Below are 20,411 nucleotides of genomic sequence, written 5' to 3'. Positions count from 1 at the left end.
GATACATGCGTGCCAATAAAATCACCACAAACGGGCCAAATCCCCGCTCGACGGATCTCGGAAAGGGTTTGTTTTGGACTACAACTCCCATGAGCACCCGCTTTGTTTGTAAAGCTCGAGAACGCGGAGACTTTTGTGAATGATCGCCGCTCTCGTCCAATTCCCAGACGCGCTGTGTCACCATCTTGCCAAATATGGTAAACAAATTCACCGTCGCCAATTACATTGTTCGGAGTTAAATTAGGAATAGCCGATAGCCATGGGTGCACTTTCAGTCTGCTCTGCGTATTAGTTGCCATCAAAACGCTCGTGTGTGTGTGCGCTATCACTGCTGCTGTTCATCTGCAAACATATGCGCGGACTGCGGCTGTAGGGTTCCACAACCTTTTCGCATACCCAATTCTGCATTGTAGTAGTAATAATATAGTAATAGAGTATGGAAAGAAATAATAGAGTTCCTGAGTAAGTTCCATTTAGGCTTGCTCAAGGACACCTCAGCAGATCAAATGTTGGGATAACACAGGGTTTAAACCCGGAGTAAATATAAAGGATATTGCTCCTTTAGCCACCAGCTGGTCACAAGGACGCTTATTAAAGACTTAAGTACCTATAATAATGAATCGTTAAACATAATAAGACCGTTTAATAATTCTAATGCAGCCTGGTAGTACATGTGATTTAAAAAATCAGAATGAAGGGATTTGTGGTTAAACAAAAGTGCTATTTGCAAGACAATGAAGGAAAACACTAGTAGCTACTGCTTCAGTTACCTGAATGAGATTATATAGGCTATAAAGCTATATGATTCTCGATATACCCTTACCATTAATCTAAAAACGTTTAAATGTCTTCCTTGTTTTCCTTTGTGCAATAGGACTAGTGCAAATGCCTGGGTTTCTAAATCGAACTGTGTGTAAAACGAGCTCTCCGATATCAACACACCGCTCAGAATTGTGGGTAACCAAACTGTAAACACTCTTACATCAATGGCATGTTTGTAGCAGCTACAGCTGTTTGAGGGTGATGATGGAGTGAAGATGGGGAACGGAGACACCTGCTGGTGGAAGGAAACAAACCTTTTACTGCAACAGTGGAGCAGTAGATAGTGATTAGCTCCACTAATATGGTGATAAAAATATACTCAGGCTACATAATACACAAACTACAGTTGCCGATTCAACAATTTTTACTTCAGTGTTTGAAGCTTAGGAGATGCATGGAAGTCTTGAATGTTTAAACTCATCGTATTAAAAGCTGTCCTTAAAGATAGTCTGTTCCCTTTGTCTATTGCAAGCAGCAGTGCAGGTTCCCCTCTGTTTTGGGAAAGGGACACTAAAAAAACAATATGAGTATTTTGACATTTTTGAAAATACACAAATGTTATCTAAGACTGAGATGACTCAACCTTTTACAGTAAATATTGCATGAAGCTATTGCCAGCAACACAGGAGCTTAGTACAAAGGTTGAAACAGTAATAAACAGTTAGCCAAGCGTCCTTTGTGTGAACCTGCACATGATAAAGGAGGAATTCTGGACCATTATTTTTTACAGAACTCCTTCAGCCTTATTCTTAGGATGTCTGGCGTGAACAGCTGTCTTTAGATCAGTCCATGGCCTCTCTATTAGCTTGAGGTCTTTTGTTGTTGTTTTTGGACAGCAATGGTGCTCCATGCTGTCCTGTTATGGATACCACTTTTTTGCGTATGGTTGACTCATGAACAGAGATGTTAACCAACTCCACTGAGTACTCTTTAGCTGTTACTCTATAGTTCTTCTGTGTAACCTCACTGAACATTCTGTATCGTGCCTTTGAAGTGATCTTGGATAGGCATCCATTGCCATGGAGTGTTAAAAAGGGTAAAAACAGTACTATTAACAATAAATACATATTGGTGGAACAGTCCTCGGCACCCTCTTCGACCCATTAATTGTATACTGTAGTCACACTGTATGTGTGCATAGTTGCTGCTGAAGGACAGTGGGAAGCCTGGCAACAATATGAACAGCTGTTCAAACATTTACCCATCTCACCAGCAAGCCCTTTGTCAAGAACCTGAACAAACCTGGCCTCATTTTAAAAATCAAGTTTCTTTGATGGGATGTAACAGCTGGCCTGACATATCCTGGTTCTCAAAGTGATTCAGCACAGATTTTGCCACTCATCCATCCTTGGTGCCCACCACTGATAGCCACCCCTTGTCATCCTCTAAAGTCCAAATCTTTCTCCTCAGAGAATGTGTTAATAAAATCATTTTGGGAATGAAGAGAGAGATGACTACTTGATGAAACATCCACAGGCTGACAGAAGACATCGCTAATGCACCTAAGCCACAGCTCCTGGGAAGTTACTTGTGTAAGAAATTAATCCCAGTCATCAAGCGGCAATTAGGGTTTGAGTATGATGTTTAACTTACACTATATGTTGGGTTTGTTAAGGAAATGACAACTATGTTTATTCATGTAGACTTCAGGGTCACTAATAGTCCACATATTGGGTGTAGATGGGTCCGAACAGCATGAAGTATTAATATTCTAAGCTTTTAAGGGCTTTTGTTCTTTAGTAAAAATCTGTCATTCCTCTTTCAATATTTCATATTTTATGAAACTTTACTACATGTGGCCTTCAAGCTGTTTCCAAATAAAACAGATATTTTCAAAGCTGAACTGAACATAGGCCTATTAGAGTAAGAGTTCACTAGAAAGGTGGACTTTAAAGGGACTGCTCAGGCTGCCTGAGCGATAAGTTGTCTTGAAGAGACCTTTGTTTAATTATTTTCCGATACAAAAGCACTTTCACTGGTAGTTTTTTGGGGGGTTTTTTTTGGCAGTAAAATGTAAACTTTCAAGTTGCAACAAGTTCAAGTTCATTCTGATGAGGACGCAGGTTTGTTAAAATGCAAGTTCACATTGTTCACACCAATAAAAACAACACGTTTGATTTATCAGTGTGCTCCAGTGTGTTCTCTCGACCTGGGAAGCAACTGATCCCGCTGCGTAATGTTGGAAAACGAACAGAGAACACCCTTCATTCATACTAATTGTTAATCCACTTTTACGGTTGTAATTCATCAATAAACCACTAGGTGGCATTGTTTTCTCATAATTGACGGGGGCTCTGTCATATAACACACAGAAACCACATTGTTCTACAACATGTTTTTATTGGACATACAGTATGTATGCATCTTGACACACAAAACCTTCGTAGTCGCTTAAATTTCTTTGTTTAAAAACAATCTAAAAAGTATCTTTTCCTGCATGTGACTGTATCAGAATCAGGTCACCAAATTATCTGACATGTCATATAATTATTTTATTAGTAGTATTTTTATATGCTCAAGACAAACTTTAAAGTACATTTGACGTTGGGTTTTCTAATTATTTCCGGCTATAACCTTATTTGTACTTATTCCCAGGGGAAATAATGTATATATTTGTGTGGCATTACAGCTTGACTTTACCATATCTGAATAATTTATCTGAGACAAAAACGTGGGTTCTTTTAAATTGTTCATGTTTACAGTGGAAAATTGCTTAATTACATATTTGTTTGCTTTGGTGCTTTGCAGAACATCGCCACCATGTTGCCGCTAAATTAAAAATGTCCACTCAACGGAATTGAGCCACTTCTGCACGTTTGCCTTTTCACGTTGAAAAGAAACAATATGCCTGGTTAGTGTCTTTTCAGTTTAACCGAGCTGCTTTCATTGCAGGTAACAAAGTGCGCTACAAGCGGGACGTGTGGCGCGTCTTACTCAGCGCCAGCGGAGGTCTGTGACGCGCCGCAGAGGTCACATTTCAGCCTTTTTCCGGGACCGACACAGATTAAAGGCACACAGACAAAACCGGACTGTTCCTATTGCTGCGAGCCTCTAGTGCACTACTGTAGTCCCATTGGTCAGCATTCATTTGAGTGACTGCTCCTTTAGTGTGTGTGTGTGTGTGTGTGTGTGTGTGTGTGTGTAAGAGAGAGAGAGAGACTTCAAGTGAAACCTGGAGAGGCCAGGGTAGCCAATCAGAAATCCCTCCAGGCGTTTAAAGGGATGGTGGGCAGTCTCTCAGGCTTTATGAGCGACTTATTTTACAACCTCCACACACTGTCACGTCTTGACCTCCCACAGTTAGACCCCTCAAATAATACAGAGCGTTTACATGAGTAAGTGCCCGAGTCGACATGGATCTGTCCTGAGTGACGTTCTTTCTTCTTCCTCTGTTTTTTTTTTTTGTCCTTATGAGCTGCTGCTGGAGGCTCCGCGCCCTCCCCCCGCCGCACTTGTTGCGCAGAGACTGGATGCGCCGCTGAGTCCTTGGAGAGGAGAGGCAGGGACAGACTGCAACAGGTGCACACAAAGCATCCCCTCCAAAAGGACTGCACCAGAGGTAGGGACATTAGGCATCATTTGGCAGTTTCTTGCTTGTTTTGGATATTTAGAGTTCTTTCTAATTTGTCAGCCTTTCCTGTGGGATGACTTAATTAACGGCGGTTTTGTTTTTTCTTACACTTTGTCATAGATAAGATAAAATACTACTTTGAACGCTGATTTGAAGATCATTTGGTCGTCTTCAGTCCTCATTGCGCGCACAAAGCCAGGATGCCGGTCCTGACAAGCCCTGACATCGCTAATAAGTTTAAGGAGAAATGGTTGGCGATGTACCCGGAGGATCAGGTGTCCGGGTTTGACTCTGTCCCCTTTGATGATAGTCTCACCAGCCTCCACTGGCTTCAGAATTTCTCCATCCTAAGCGCGGACCCAGAGAAACCCAACGGCGCTGGACCGGGCTGTCCGTCCTCCCAGCAGCACCTTTTCCTCAAGCGGCTCGGCTTCCCCACAGGAGGCAGCGACTCTCCGTCCAGCCCACCAGCCGGGGACACTGCCGCCACCGGGATGCCTCTGTACCTCGGGAGTCCCGTTACCTCCGGCAGCGACTCCACTACTGCACCACGGTTCTCCAGTTGCGCACATCCCACATCCGGCTACCCACAGATCCCAATTCAGACCAGCCCGCCGGTGGAGGTCGACTACAAAACCAACCCTAAAGTCAAACCTCCCTATTCATACGCTTCTCTCATCTGCATGGCCATGCAGGCCAGCAAACAGCCCAAAGTGACTCTATCCACCATCTATAACTGGATAACCGAGAACTTCTGCTACTACAGACACGCGGAGCCCAGCTGGCAGGTAACCGAGTCCGGATAACTCTCATTGTATTATTGATGAGTCAGATAAATGGTGAGGTGAGGGAGGACGGCTGAGCAATTGACTCCAGTGTCACAACCACACACCACAGCCTTAGACTACAGGACATCAAACAAGATCTGTCCTTTATCAATGTGGTGCAAGATACGTGAACATGAAAAAAAAAAAAACACACTTCCATGACAAGTGTTTTTTTTTTTTTATTATTATTTATGTTTTTGATGCAAGAGGCTCAGAAATTTCCATCTTCCAAGAGAGAGTACTCATACAGGGTTTTTGTCCGAGGGGAATAGTGATAGGGTGGAGAGAGCACTCTAATGTGTGTGTGTTAATGAGGGCTCCTGAGAGAGATGGCAGCTAAGCACAGCTGATCATGTTTGAAATGCACAGAGATGCCTATTACTAGAAAGCCTCATTAGGTACATTTGCTTTCCTATACAAACAACAACAATCCAGCCCTCCTCCTCCCCTGTCTCTAAGTCTTTCTTCCTGTCACTCTTACACAGACAAACTGGCATTTTCAGTTCTTGCTTGACTAACTCAAATTTGCTCAAAGCCAATGGGAAAATGTTAAATACCACTGTCTTTTTATGGGTTTGTTTTTGTTACAGAACTCAATTCGTCACAACCTGTCCCTCAACAAGTGTTTCAAGAAGGTCCCCAGACAGAAAGACGAGCCAGGGAAGGGAGGCTTCTGGCAGATTGACCCTCAATATGCTGACATGTTTGTCAATGGCATCTTCAAACGTAGGAGGATATCTGCAAACCACTACAGCAGCAACAGCAGCAGTAGTGGCGGCACACACAGACAGAGCAAACTGCTTCAGAGTTACCACAGCACCCAAAATGGCTGCCCGTACCAAGGGCTGGGTGGCAAACGGAAGCTCCTGCCTTCTAAAAGCAACAACAAGGCGACGAGGGCGACAGAGTCCCCTCTTTTAGCAACAGAAGCCCACAAAGTCGACATCCTGAGGGGTGATTTTGACCTGGCCTCTGTGTTCGATGACGTTCTCAGCGGAAACTGTAGCACCTTTGAGGATTTGGACATCAACACGGCACTAAGTTCCCTGGGTTGTGAGATGGAGGTTCCCATGCAGGGGAGGCAGCACTCAGCAGGGCTCGGCAGGTGGTGCGGTGTTGGCTCTGACCTCATGGGACAGAGCCAACACCTAAACCTCCATCAGTCCTATGGTTACATGGATTTGAGCGCTGCTTCAGTGGAATTAACAGCCAATATAGGAGAGCTCCACATGCTGCAGCAACACCCACAGCAGCAGCCGCTGGACCACGATCAGCTGCTCCAAAATCACCACCACCTGCAGCAATTCGACGAGCCCTCTACGCTTTTCCCTGAGCGGCTTGAGGAGCCAGTGCTACAGCCCTGGGAGGAGATCAAAGAAGAGGCACAAGCCATTCCTCTGACTCTGGATCAAAGCTTCGGCCTGTGTGAAGGCTTCTTCACAGAGGTGCAGCCATGGGAACGAGTCGAGGCCTACCTGTGACCTTTTACAACCACAATGACTTCTAAATATTTACACCCACTGAACACTCATATCTGATTGCTGGTCCAATTGTACATCACCTATTAAAGGATGACACTGGTGAAAGTTAGAGCTACAGCATGGTTACTTCCACATTTCTTCCAATCGATCTGCAATACACTGCGTTTGTAATTTATTTCTAACATTTACTTGTTTTTTTTTTCTGTTAACATACAAATGTGATCATGTCAAACCAGCTAACAAAGATGTCTTTACCTTGATGTGTCCATAAAGTTTATTGGAACATTTGAAGGCTGTCTCTTGGCCCAGGCTCCCAATTCTTTCTGAGGATGTCAGGTGATTGACAGGAAGCAGTGTGTAACATGATGCAGAGCTGGCCTATCGGGCAAAATGAAAAGACAATACAACAGAGTATCTCTGATAAAACGAATTAAACTTTCATGCAGACTATGAAGGATTATCACACTCTGTACAAAGAATAGCAGCAAAAGGCTTCTTCACGCCGAAGTACAGTGAAGAAAAGCTTGACTGTGTGCGCAAAAAGGGAATTTCCTTGGTGTCGATTTTTTTTGGGGGGAACTACAGGATGTTGATTATAAGGTGGCTGATACTGGGATGTGCTCGAATGAGTGCTGAGCTGGACTGAAGCGTAAGCTGAAGCTATTTGTCCACAGTGGCAGAAAACCCTCCTTCAAAGCACTCTCCACAGAAACAGCGCTGTCACTGTGAGACTGAGAGGACACATACAGGATTCTATTTTGCTACATTAGCATTTTTTTACTAACATGCAGTGAAATCAGCCACTCATCTCAACTGTCTACCATGTTGTACGATGGTAAAAGATGAAGCTATAAGAGCAGGATGGTGGGCAGGACAACGTCATAGTCTGAGATTAGAAATAAGTCTCCCATGACTGTGGTATATACTCAATTTAATATATATATTCATAAAAGTATAAAGCATGAAGCTAGGCAGGAACATTTGCCATTTGTCTACAGTTATGTATTGCAAATCGAGTGAGAGGAACAGACCTGAAATTGAGTCATGAAATGGAACATTATGCACTTTGATAGGCAGCAGATTTAGAAGAGCAAGACAGCTTTTTTCAGGAAGTTTAGTTTTATGTTTTATACGGTATTAAAATGATGTTTTCTGACGTTTACTGACCATGATGAAAATGATGCATATATGCTGTAATTGTTCATATCACCCTGTTTTATTTTTTAACCACGAGCTCAACACTGAAATATGTGAACTGAGTAAGAGCTCTGTTTAAATGTACTTCGACTTTCAAATATATAGAAAAGTGGTCATCTGCTGATTACATTTCGCCAAATTTGTAGATAAACAATATGCAGTTTGCTGTTGTTTCTGTGTTGATTAATAAGAGAAGAAGTGAGTTATGCTTTCTGTCACTATTTCCATTTGTTCTTACTGATTTCTTTGGTTTATGTCTTTTTATTTGTAAGGTTTGTTTTCATGAATCTGATATGAAATTATATATGGGAATAATAACTTCTTGTTTGTGGGACAGATACATAAATTCAACTGTCAAAGGCCAGATTTTCTTATTGTATCATATTGATCAAGTTTGATATAAACTCTTTAATCTTACCATGTTATTTTCATTTGTACTTTTTTAAGCTGTTTAAAAATGCAATCATGCCTTGATGCAATAAATGGTGTCAATTAAACAAAGAACAATAACACATATATGTATTCTTCACTTGTCGTTGTGAAATATTAGAGATTAAACAGAGTGCATAATAAGCCTGTGGTCAGGATTGTTGTTTAAATTAGCAGCATCAGGTTTCATCATAAATCGGCAAAGACAGGTCTGAACTTGCTTGGTAGATAAAAACAGCTGCACACTATAATGTCATTTGATACATTTGTACTTTTGCATATGTCAAAGATCAACAGCTTTCGGCTTGTCCTTGTCCCTTGTCCCTTCAGGGGTGGCCACAGCAGAACATGTTCCGCACATTGATTTGGCTCGAGTGTTTACGCCCGATGATGTTGTTGCTGCAACCCTCCCATTTTACCCATGCTCGTGACCGGCACCAAGGCTGCCCTTGGTGGTGGTGGGACTTTCAAAAATATTATAAAAATATAAAAAATATATATATAATTGCAAGTTTCAACAATAGGAGTTCAATATTCAATTTTAGTACCAATTTAGTTTAGTATGGATTTGGTCCCCAAACGAAGTGGGTCTACTGAACCCACAGAACTCTGACCTAATGAAGGTTGGCAGTAGATGCATTGTTAGGGGCTCACTAAATTTATCAAATTCAAATTGGTAAATTTCATAATCCAACAAATAGCTATATGATTTCACTTGACTGTGAATGCCAACTTCGTTGTGGCAAAAGAGAGTTAAAACAAGGGATCCATGTCCACCTACCTCAGTAGTTAGCACAGCATGACATCCAACAATTTGACCTGCTTGTGGTGCTGGATGGTAAAACTAAGTCATTAGGATTTATCCTCCGAGGACTATATGGTTCTCATTAATCAAACTATTACAGCATGGACCATAAGCCATAGATTGACCTATAGGAAGTGTCTTTCTGAGGACCTCCAGTTTTCAGTAGCAGAGGGGACACAATATAATCAACTAGTACTAAGTTCTTACAGCTGACTTTGGTTGTGTGCTTTAGGGTTAATGAGAAGAGAAAAAAGTGTCTAATCAACACTTTTGTAATAGAAACCAGTACATCCCACTGTTATTGATGTATAATTAGAAGGCAGACTGTTGCCAATTACATATACACCTTTTATAATTAATACATTGAATATGTGTGTTATTTAGAATTCAGATGATATTTATAAAATCTGAAGCATCTGGTAAAATACTTCCACCAGTTGAGCCTGCATCTACCAGAATATTCTCCACAAACAAGACATGTCTGGTAGCCATTAGAAATTTCCACCACATCTCATCTCAGCTCTTTCCAGGATTTTACTTACATGCCCCATATGAAAATGTGATTTTCCACCTCAAATCTCTTTTTAATTGAAATTGTTGGAGGAAAAGGGAGAAATGCGGCTTATCTCCTTCTCTTTGGCTTGCGGCTCCCAGCAGCGGTAGGTCATGTGTGGAGATCTCCAGGAATGGGTGGAATAATTCAGATTCCTCAAAACAGCAGGGACTACGGCCAGATTCGAGGCTGAGGCGTGTGACCACTGACCACCCTAAATGGAGAAAATCACTCTAGCTGATAAAGAGGCCGATAGTTTGACACCTATGGACCATTTATTGCAGTTGTAGTTTCAGAGATGTTTCCATTTGTGGAGAAAATGTAAAAGTTAGTTAGATACATGAGTGTCACTGTCAAGTTGAGGTGCAAAAAGCGACTTATTGTACTTGTCACACTTAGGTCTATTTGTCTGTGCCAGTTTGCACATGTGCTTGTGTGCAGTTACATTACTTGCCCATAATGTTTGTGTTGCTCCACAGCTTTCTTTGTCTGCACTTGCGATGATGTGCGTGCTGCCTGCTGAGCGTGTGTGTACATGTCTGCGGCTGGAGCCCTGTGGTGGCCCAGATAACACTATCTCTGTGGAGCCAGAGCCCCGTGGTTCTATTCAACATGGTGGATGAGAGGATGGGACTGCCCAGCACGCGGACCTGCTCAAAGAAGAGAGAACAAGCTGGGCTGTCACTGTAGTCTAACCTGGCTTATAATGCTTTATAACCTCCTCCTAGGTGCCCCTCTGGGAGGCTCAGCATCAGTCTGTGTGTGTGTGTTTGTGTGTGTGTGTGTGTTTGTGTGTGTGTGCCGCTGCGCGTTTGATTTCGAGGGGGGCTACACAAAGGATGGCAAAGGCAGAAACAGAGACAAGAAGAGGGTGTATTTTTTGTTTTATTGCCATCATGGCAGCCTCTGTACTGCTCCTGATTAGAGTCTGACAAATAGGGTCACCCAGCCTTACTAAAGGAGCACTGTTCCCAGCTTGACGTAAACTCTCCCTTTATTGGGGATAACCACAGAGCTATTCTTCAAGGAGAACAGGAGATAGTAGACACATGATGGGGGTCCCTCACTAATTTGATCCTTCATTGTGGCACAAAGCAAAAGGTGGCAACGAGAATGCACCCTAAGCCTGTTTTATAGCCCCCGAGGAACCCCTGAGCGTGAGTGATTACATGTACAGATAAGTATTACATTGCTCTGGTGAATGAAATCACCTCGCTGGTGCATGGAAGGAATCACATGCAGACATATATCAGGAAAACACCTTCAGTAGGAGTCACCTTCACCCCTATGAACAGGCCGGAAATTGCCGTCCATCTCTGGTTTCCAAGCCCTCATCACATATTGATAAGGGAAACAAGACTGGGATGATATTCAACAGTCTGACCATCGCTTAATGCCTCTCCAGACTGTCTTGACACAAGAGGAGGGGCATGGGCAGGAAATACACCTAAACAGTCTTTCTAAAAGACTGTTGTTTATGCATGAAATGCTAATGAGGGTTCCATTTTGAAAGGAACTGCGGATGGTAAATTAGAATAAAAGGACGGAGGTGTGGTATGGTGAAGGGGCTTTCTTTCATTTGCTGAGATTAGGATTTGGGCTTATAGTCATGTTTACATACAAAGAGAGCAGGATCATGACTATAAGAACTGAATTATCAAAAGGCTTATTGGTGGAGATTTTGACCAGGGGGGCTTTTATTCCTCCAAATGTGGTGATGACTAACAAAGAGTGGATCTGTAATTTGCCCATGCACCATGAACCCACACAGAAACCCTCTAGATTTTGTTTCAGTTTTGATGTGCTAATTGTATTTAATCAGGGGCATGTAGTGCAGACAAATGCAAGGTGCAAATGAGTGTGAAGACAACTGCACACACGCAGATGGCAATTATGATTATGTATAGAGGTCCTTTAAGGCCAAAGAGGCTCTATTCACCCTTGCAGGAGTGCTCAGGGCTTATGTCACATTCACAGTGTCTCACAGCTTTTGTCCCACCATCTTTTCCTCTGCCTAGCAATTCTCTTCAGAATAGTAGTATAAAAAGATTGTGGAACTTACACTCAGATTGGACAGACACCAGCAACATCACAAACAATTTTCTTTACGTTGTTTGTGCTTCCGAGTGCTCAGAGCACCTTTACCTTTGCATTGTTCTCCACAGTACACAGTTTCCATGCATGCCTCCGAGTGACTGCATTGCTGCAACTCTGGGTGACTGGTGTTAACTTTACTGAGAACATTTTCAGCGCAGTATATTTTCCACTGAATCACACTGCACCTTTGCTCCAATACTGTGAGTGAGTCAGTTGTAGGGTCACTTGACTGTGAGCTGCAGTCCCTCCTGTATACTGCCGATTTGTGTTGGTGTTATGAGCTGAATTTCCACAGGGAAGATGCTCTCAACATGTAACTTCACATGTGATATTTGCATACAAACAAGTTAAACTTTATTTTTTTTTATGCATATCCATGGGCAGATTATGAGAAAATGGGCCCCTGGGCACAGACAAGAAAAAGCTCCCACTCCTCTCACACAGGATCTCCACAATGAAAGAGACACATAATGACTCCAGTTGAGGCTGTGAAGTTTTCTTTGGTGATTTCTTGTGTGTATTTTATGTCATTGTGTATCTATTTTTAGTAACTTTTTTTGTCCTTTTTGTATTTATTTTTGTCTCTTTGTAGTCAGGTGTAGTCAACTGAGCTGTGTGGCATCTGAACAAGAAATATTAACATGGACATTAGTTTAGAGGCACAAACCAAGGGTCCCTGTGAGCTCTAGGGCCACCGGGCCTATGTCCACTAAGTCTTTCCAGTAATCCAACCATGTTCGTATTAGCATGTCCTGATGATGTTTTCTGGTCCTGCTTCACATCTGAGTCTTTTAATACAGGGTATCTGCCAACAACTAGATGTGAAAATGCAAATTTAAAAAAATAAAAGAAAGACTAATTGGAAGAAAGCAACCTTTAAAATTAACATTCCAGGATCCACTTCAGAGAAGACGTATCACTCCACTGGATTTCCTGTAAGCACAGAGACACTCGGTCCAGCAGCTGTGCAGCAGTGTTACAAAGTGGAGCATCTTTTCTCACAAACAATCTTTGACTAAATACTGTGGCGAGCACATTAACCAGCTCATTATTGAGGGAAAGGATGTTGATTCGTGAACTACTGATCCTTAGAGTTAGAGCAGTTACTTAGTTTGGTAACTGTTCATTTGCATCACTGACTTCATGCACTCTCCATAACATTAATTTGCAAAAGGAAGCTTTCTACATAAAGAACACCTGTGCTTGCAATGACATATTAGTTGCTAGTCATAATATGTTGTATGGATAAGTAATAAGATACCCTGCAGTATCAGTGTGGGTTCTTTTGACTTATGTGTGTGTGTATGTGTGCATTTTGGCATTCGCCACTTCGTCATTGAAAGACATTCCTGCCCTGTGTGTTCGGTCTCTGTGGTCGCAGTAAGCGGCTGATTGTCCCACAGGCTCACAGCTGCCACGCATACACACAAAACACACATAAACACAAATAGCAAAGAGACAATTATGCACATAGACCAGAGCCAGCCAGAGATTACTCAGAATCACAGATACAGCTGCATAAACCCTCAGCACTCTCACACACTCACGGCCACACACAGAGGGGTAGCCAGAGGGCAGCGTGTCAGGAGGATGAGCATGGACGAGAGTGCCGAAAGTGAGCCAGGACAGCGCTGGAGCTCTGCCACTCACACAGCGTTAATATCGGTGCCAAAGAGCAGACCAGAAACAAGTCTGGACCAACCTTCTCAATCTGGCCCGCTGCTCTGCCCGACTCTCAGCCAGAACACTCCTGGTTAGTAATGAAACATATCTGTTGACAATCATTTTTGTCATTAATAAAGAAAAGAGTAAAACTTAATAATTCACTTGTGAGCTCCTGAATAACACTGTACTCAATATAGCACAATGACTCGGACTGTTTTTTGGAATTACTCGGATCCTTATGCTTTTCCATTGTGACAACATAATCAATGTTATTCATTTGCTTTGGCACCGTTTGCCAGTAGTATATTTATGCTTTATGTGTATTTGTCTGTGTTTTACACACATATTCAGTGACCACAGCGATGGTTTATTAAGCTCGGAGTGCCTCCAAAGTGTAGGTGACCGACACTCAATACTGTGCTTGAATGTCTCCAGTGTAGATACACAGGAAAGCTCAAAGAAAGCTGCTGCTGTTGCACGGCTAATGTGCTTCTATGAGCTGTGGGCTTGGTGGAAGGTGTTATTGTAGGTGGTTACAGTAAATTTATCAAAGATCAGTGTAACTCTAGATTGTAATCCTCGATATGTGTGGATTTTCAACCCAAACACAAACAATTCATTATTTGCTTTCATCATATCATATCATATGTTCTGTTCTTTCAAAGCTATTCCACAATTTTGCCATGAACTATACTTGCTGAAGTAAAATGATTTATATGGGCTGTACTGTATATACTTTAGAGGTTAGGAGAACTCAAAATGCTGTCCACAATCAGTGGATAGCATCAGTTAGAGTTTCAGTGAAAAGGCTGTAATATTTCATCATCAGCTGCATTAATTTTCTTTCTCTCAAGGTCATTATTTGTGGTAACAAAAACTTATGCTGGATATGCTGGAAAGCCAAGAAACACTGAAGGCAGACAAAAGATTCTACGTGTTTGTTTGCACAGAATAATTCATCTGTAGCATGTTTCTCTGTTTGCGTTATAAGTGAATATGTGTATTCATTAATGTGTGTGTTAGTGTGTCCTTCCACCTCCACATGCTATCTGGGATCTCTTAGAGCCACTACACACACATGCACACAGAGTTCTTCCATTCTTCTCCCTATGGCTGCACACTGTTGAGGGCTCTTATTTGATTAGCTGCAATTTGCTTTGTGAAGCAGCAGAGCATTTGGCTCAGCAGGGGAGCTGTACACGGCACAAACACACACTTTCTGCGGGGGTTCTCAGACAAAATACACACATGCAGGACACAGCACGTAAGTACATTTCAAATGCAGGTCTTCCTCAAGATTAGCCCAGCTTCATCTTCTTCCTTTATCTGTGCACTGAAGCAACGAACACCTCTCACAGCAGACACATACAGAACATGACTGGTTCACAGCACATATGGCTGGCAAGAGAATCATGATCACAGCACATCAAATATTCAGATATGTGAACCAACATGTGAGGGTCACAGTCTTCAGTGTAAACAGTCTTTAACAGTGACTTACTGATGTCTGTTTACTGACGTGACCTCAATACAGCCTTCTCACCTCTGATTACATAAGGATGACTGCAGAACGACACCTTATCTACCGGGTCTTAGAGCTGCATAAACCACCAACCGTTAATAATGAATGTGGGATCAGTGTGTTGCCGAGGGTGCGTGTCTTTGAGAGATGTGTGGAAAAGACACAACAGCCGACGTCATTGCGTCAGTGTCCGACTCCCTACACCTTTGTTTTCTTTCGATTCCACAGAGAAGATGGAGATTGTGACAGAACAGTTTAGACGACCATGGTGGGTCACAGCATTAAAATGCCACACTCTCTTACATACGTTTCTTTGGGATTGAGATTGTGATGGTGGCATAATGTTCTCAGAATTTTCCTGCTCAGCGCACTAGAAACATGTGCGTATGTTATCCCTCTTCATTCACTTGTGCTTCCTGTACTGTCTTTATATTTGGCCTAGAGTCAAGGCGTTGAGAGAGATTCAGAATAGAGTATTTGATAATGCAAACACGTTAAATGGGAGACCATTTTCTTTATATATTTACAGTGTGCTAAATGCAGGAGGGTGTTGAGGGACCCTGAACCCTCTAATCAACATCAAGGACCCCATGGATATGGCTAAGTTGAATTGTCTCCAAATGAAGCTACTCATTTTTATAACATTTACTGCAACATTTATTTTTATGTTTAAATGTAGAACATTGAGGAGAAACGTGACTGACAGTAAACAGATTGATGTTGCTCTCTGAATAATTCTGTTAACCTATTTAATCAGTGTATGTGCGGGTTATTTATTATTAATCATGGCTCTGGAGCTGGTTCTATCTGTTATTTTGTCCATATATGGATTATCATTGTACATTGTGCATACATTATTGGATTTGGTGTTGGATCAGCAGTTCTCACAGCTGGAGTGCAGCAGTAACAGCAGTACACTGTATTAGAGCACGGTTTGGGATTCGTGTTTATGTTCAAATCCAACACAAGCCTGGCACTTTATTTATTTATTTATTTTGTCTAGTACTGTCACTTAACCAGATGGAAGCCATTATGGGCTCATCATTTTGTGTTTAATAGCACATTAAATTATAATAAAGGACAAACATGGATTCATTAACCTGACCTTCGTGACTTAACCTGAACACGATTTTTACATTTCTGTCCCAACTCTATCCCACAGGTACAGACGAGTCCTGTCAAGCTTGGTATCGTACATCAATGAACTATATTATATATTATATCAGCTTATTCTGCTCAAGATCAGATTTACAGTTTTCCCCAGCTGATGGTTACATCCTGGAAACTGTTCATAAACAATTTGTTACTTACCCAGTGCATATTTTGTATAGTTGTTTTATTACAAACTTAAATATATAAAAACCTTTATGATGGAAAATGTAGGCATTACCCACATCTTTTCAATGACATTTTTCCATAAAGTTGTTTATTAGCATTTTCTCTGTTATTCCCATTGCTCACCCACTTCTCCTGCAAATGACAAGCACAAATGACTCTCGTCTCCCCCTCCATCCGTGCTCTCCTTTCTCTCTCCCACACCCCTCCCCTATCCACCCTCCACCCCCACAAGGGGTTAATTAAAACTGATTGGGTCCTCTGAGAACACACCTGCCTCTGACAGGTAAGGTATCAGGCTCATATGAGCCATGTGTATTTGTGCATGTGTGTGACTCTGTGCGGATATGTGCTTAGCACATCAGTCTGTTAGCACATCATGTCCTCTGCTGCTCTGAGTCCAAAGAAGTCCCATTAGAACGTGATGATAGCTCTCAGCCTGTCGGTTGGTTTAGACATGTATATTTGTATGTGGCTTTCAGTATTTAACTCTGAATTTGCATTTAATTTGTGTTGATAGATACCTATGCATTTCATTTGCGCATGTCCCTTCTTTTCAGAGCCACTTAAGGATCTCATGCTTGATGGCTGATTAGACTCCTCTGGCTGGAACCAATCGCTGCTTTGCTTCAACTTCACGCCTGTCCGCCACTCGGTTCCGCAGAGAGAAGAGAAGTACATACAGTTTAAACCTCATATAACGTTGATCCTTACCGTCATTGAAACAACACAAACATTAAGTATTATCACTTAAGCAGGCATTACCATCCAATCGGACGCTGATGGAGCAAAAGCCTAGACACAGCCAAGGAAACAGTCAAATGCATGAATGGAACAGTGACAAAAAAAACAAAAACATGATGGCTGTGATTATGTGTATATGTTTGTGTGTGTGTTGGTGTGTGTGTGTGTGTGTGTGGGGGGGGGGGGGGGGGGGGGATGCATATTTTTGGCAAGTGAGGTGTTTGTGTGTAGAAGCGCGAACTAGTGTTGTATAACAGCCGCTGGCAGGGGAGAAGGAGCATGCACGCACACACACACACACACACACACACACACACACACTGACGGAGCTCCCGCTGCTAGGTTGGCAAGTAGAACAGTCAAATTAGCCACTGGAGAACAAAGCGATCCAAGACCACCGCTGGGAGAAGGTGAAGAGGGAAAAAAAGTGGTTGAAGAGGGAGAGAGAGAAAGAGAATGATGGAGGGAAATGCAAAGGAAGAACAGCACAGACATGATGGAGAGGAGGAAGATGAGAGGCAGCGCCGTGGGGCGAAGACCAACTAAATGAGTTGGAGAAAATGAGAGAGGGAGAAGAGGTGATTGAAAGAGGGGACGATGCTGGAGAGACTGATGGTGAGAGCAAAATGAACTGGTGTGATTGAGGAAATAAGGTGTTGAGCCGTTGGTGGTGGAGGCGAGGTGAGCTTTGCATAAGAAACTGAGCACATCAACAGGGCAATAAAACAACCGGACAACACGTAATGTTAGGCAAACTTTACCTCAGGTTACTTTACATTATGGTACAGTAAGTGAAGGGCAGTAACACCAGAATAACTTCAGACAAAAAAACAAAAACAAAGTGAGAGTAAACACATTGTCTCTAATGGTGCAATAAGGCCCTTCATGGCCAATTAGTCGTCTAACAAAATGTAAGCTTGTTGTGACCTGATTATCAACAGTTATAAACATGGAAAAAATTCATGAATCCTTTAAGAATCGACATTTTTAACTCAAGTAGCTACGTGTGTGCAGCCCCACTGAACCATGCTCCCTAGAATTTTCAATCTTATATATGCATTTCTGTCATTATCCTGGAAACCTCCATAACTTCCAAAACAACTGGGTCACTGGGTTATATATCTGTGTGCACATTTATTGTATATGTTATCAGTCACAGGCTTTTTTTAAGCTTTCTGCAACCGTCCTGAGAATGAGTGTGGCACAAAGTAGGCAGTGTGTTATATAGTGTATATAAAAGTACAGAAGAAGTTGTACAGCATGAGGTTGTAAATAGATGCTTTTTATAAAGTTGAGGAACAGTCTTGGTTTTGAAGGCAGTTTTGCCATTTATGGTGAGAGACGTACTTTGTTTCAGTGTTAGGCTACAGGTGAATATTAGCAATGTCCTCTGTTGGACCACAAGCCAAACTCAGGTCGTTGTAATATTTGAATTTTTTAACATTGAAGTTTGAATATGAACTGTTTTCCACATTCAAACAAAAGCCTGAATTTGGAATAAAAAGTGACAATACTTCTTTCTAAAGCAGGAAATTATGGTGCCTTTAAAATCCACCCTGAAGCCTTTGTAGTCGGAGGGTCAGATTTCTGTGTTATCACATGACGCAGCACAGTGACTAGTGGTGCTCAAAGACAGAATTTTACAGCTGGAACATTGAACTGTTTTACCTTTGGTTGTAACAGCACAGACATTAACAGAACAAATACGGCACTCGTGTTACAAATCAATCCATGGTCAGATGAAAATCATAACTATTGTTCAAATTCCTCCTGTGTATTTCATACAACAAATGTTTGTGACAACTTTCATAGTAGTCCTTCTGTTGGAATATTATTGGATTTATTGTGGTTGAATGTATTGTAATCCTCTACATAGATCCATTTCTCATCGTACAAAACATGCACATTATGTTATTATTAGCTATTTGCATACTTAAAAAACTCGTGTGGGTAAATGAAGGACAGCTGCCAACATTTTTACTTTGTTTTTGCACTCATACCCACATAAAAGTAACAAATGTATTCATAGTATACCAGTAGATGAAAGTCCATAAATGTGGTCAGACTCTCAAATGTTGCCTTCACCTTTTAAGACCATAAAAATCAGTTCACCTGTTTGAACAAAAGACAACTTACATAACTGACCTGTAATTGGCTGACAAGCTTGTTCCCCTTCCAACCTTGACAGTTTTCAAACTGATTGAACCCTTAGACAATGGAGCCACACTGGATTAACTCCTCAGCCTTCAGTGTAGTTCAAGACTGCAGTGCACATGCTTTCTGCGCCGTCTGTGAATTTCTCTCATATTTTGTTCTTAAGTCATGCAATCACTATACCTTATCATTTAGAAGCGATTCACTCATCATTTAATGAGTTTCTTATTTTAAAAAAATATGATAAGGCCTTATGGAATGTCAATCTTTTTATTTTAACCTTAACTACACACTTTTAACAGTTTTGCAGGTGCATGAGAGGTGGTGAGGCTACATACACATAATCTAAACATACTGTATGGTTTCTGTCTCTCAGCTGCAGCAGAAAAAAATAACTCTGAGATGATGTAAATAAATCTGTGTTATTAACAATAAATAATCTAGTTTGTACGTTTACCTAAAAATACCTACGTTAGAAGTTAATCTGCATTTGTTCAGAACACAAGTGCATTTTTTCCGTAACAAAATGTTTTAAGTAATTCCTGATAATCTGTAGGTGGATGCACAAAACAAGACATCATCTTGCTGATTTTACTGTGTTTAAATAAAACCGCCTCCCCAGTGGGCATGGCCACCGCCCACTGCTCATTACCTGGATCTGGTGTGTTCAGTGAATCAGAACCTGAAAGATACCAATTCACATTGTATTCGCCCACTTGACCCTTACTGGAGATGGTATCTTCCATCAGCTTCTGATTCACTGAATACACCTGATCCAGGTAATCAGTAGGCAGAGCAAGGGACCTTGACAACCAGGACTGAGAACGATGTGCAAGAGGTGGATCTGAACCAAAAACATCCTCTAATTTCACCTATGTGATATCACACTACTAAGACCTTTACAAAAAACAAAGTTGGCCCCACTCCAATATTAAATAACATGGAAACTTAAAAAAATTAGGTACAAAAATAAACATACATGTACAAGTTAAGTAGAGCACACACGAAACAATTACTAGGGAAATGTTTAAATTAAGTAGACTACTACCAAAATGAAGTAGACTTTACTAGCAAAAAGTATTTTTTAAACAAAAGTAAATACTAGTCTTGCTTGAACTACATAATAATCTGATGCAAAAATTCACCTTAATTTTTTTAAGTTGATCATGCTGGTTATCTTTATCGAGGGCGGCTTTAGCTCAGTTGGTA

The 20,411-nt window shown here is 41.5% G+C and overlaps 1 protein-coding gene across 3 annotated transcripts; it reads left to right on the top strand.

Moving 5' to 3' along the window:
- Positions 1-115: 115 nt before the first annotated feature.
- On the top strand, positions 116-6,992 carry foxj1b (forkhead box J1b). 3 transcript variants are annotated; one of them, XM_067488126.1, is made up of 4 exons: positions 116-197; positions 4,238-4,381; positions 4,514-5,181; positions 5,811-6,992. In XM_067488126.1, exons 3-4 carry the CDS (start codon positions 4,594-4,596, stop codon positions 6,699-6,701), a joined length of 1,479 nt encoding a protein of 492 aa, XP_067344227.1. In that variant the 5' UTR covers positions 116-197; positions 4,238-4,381; positions 4,514-4,593; the 3' UTR covers positions 6,702-6,992. The 3 variants fall into 3 exon arrangements, with proteins under 3 accessions (XP_067344227.1, XP_067344226.1, XP_067344228.1); XM_067488125.1 differs by lacking the exon at positions 116-197 and having other exon boundaries at positions 3,983-4,381; XM_067488127.1 differs by lacking the exons at positions 116-197; positions 4,238-4,381 and having other exon boundaries at positions 4,388-5,181.
- Positions 6,993-20,411: the final 13,419 nt, after the last annotated feature.

Source organism: Channa argus, chromosome 20 (genome assembly GCF_033026475.1).
Source record: "Channa argus isolate prfri chromosome 20, Channa argus male v1.0, whole genome shotgun sequence".
NCBI lineage: Eukaryota > Metazoa > Chordata > Actinopteri > Anabantiformes > Channidae > Channa > Channa argus.
Note: the sequence above shows the minus strand (reverse complement) of the source record. Positions and strands in the feature narration are given on the sequence as shown.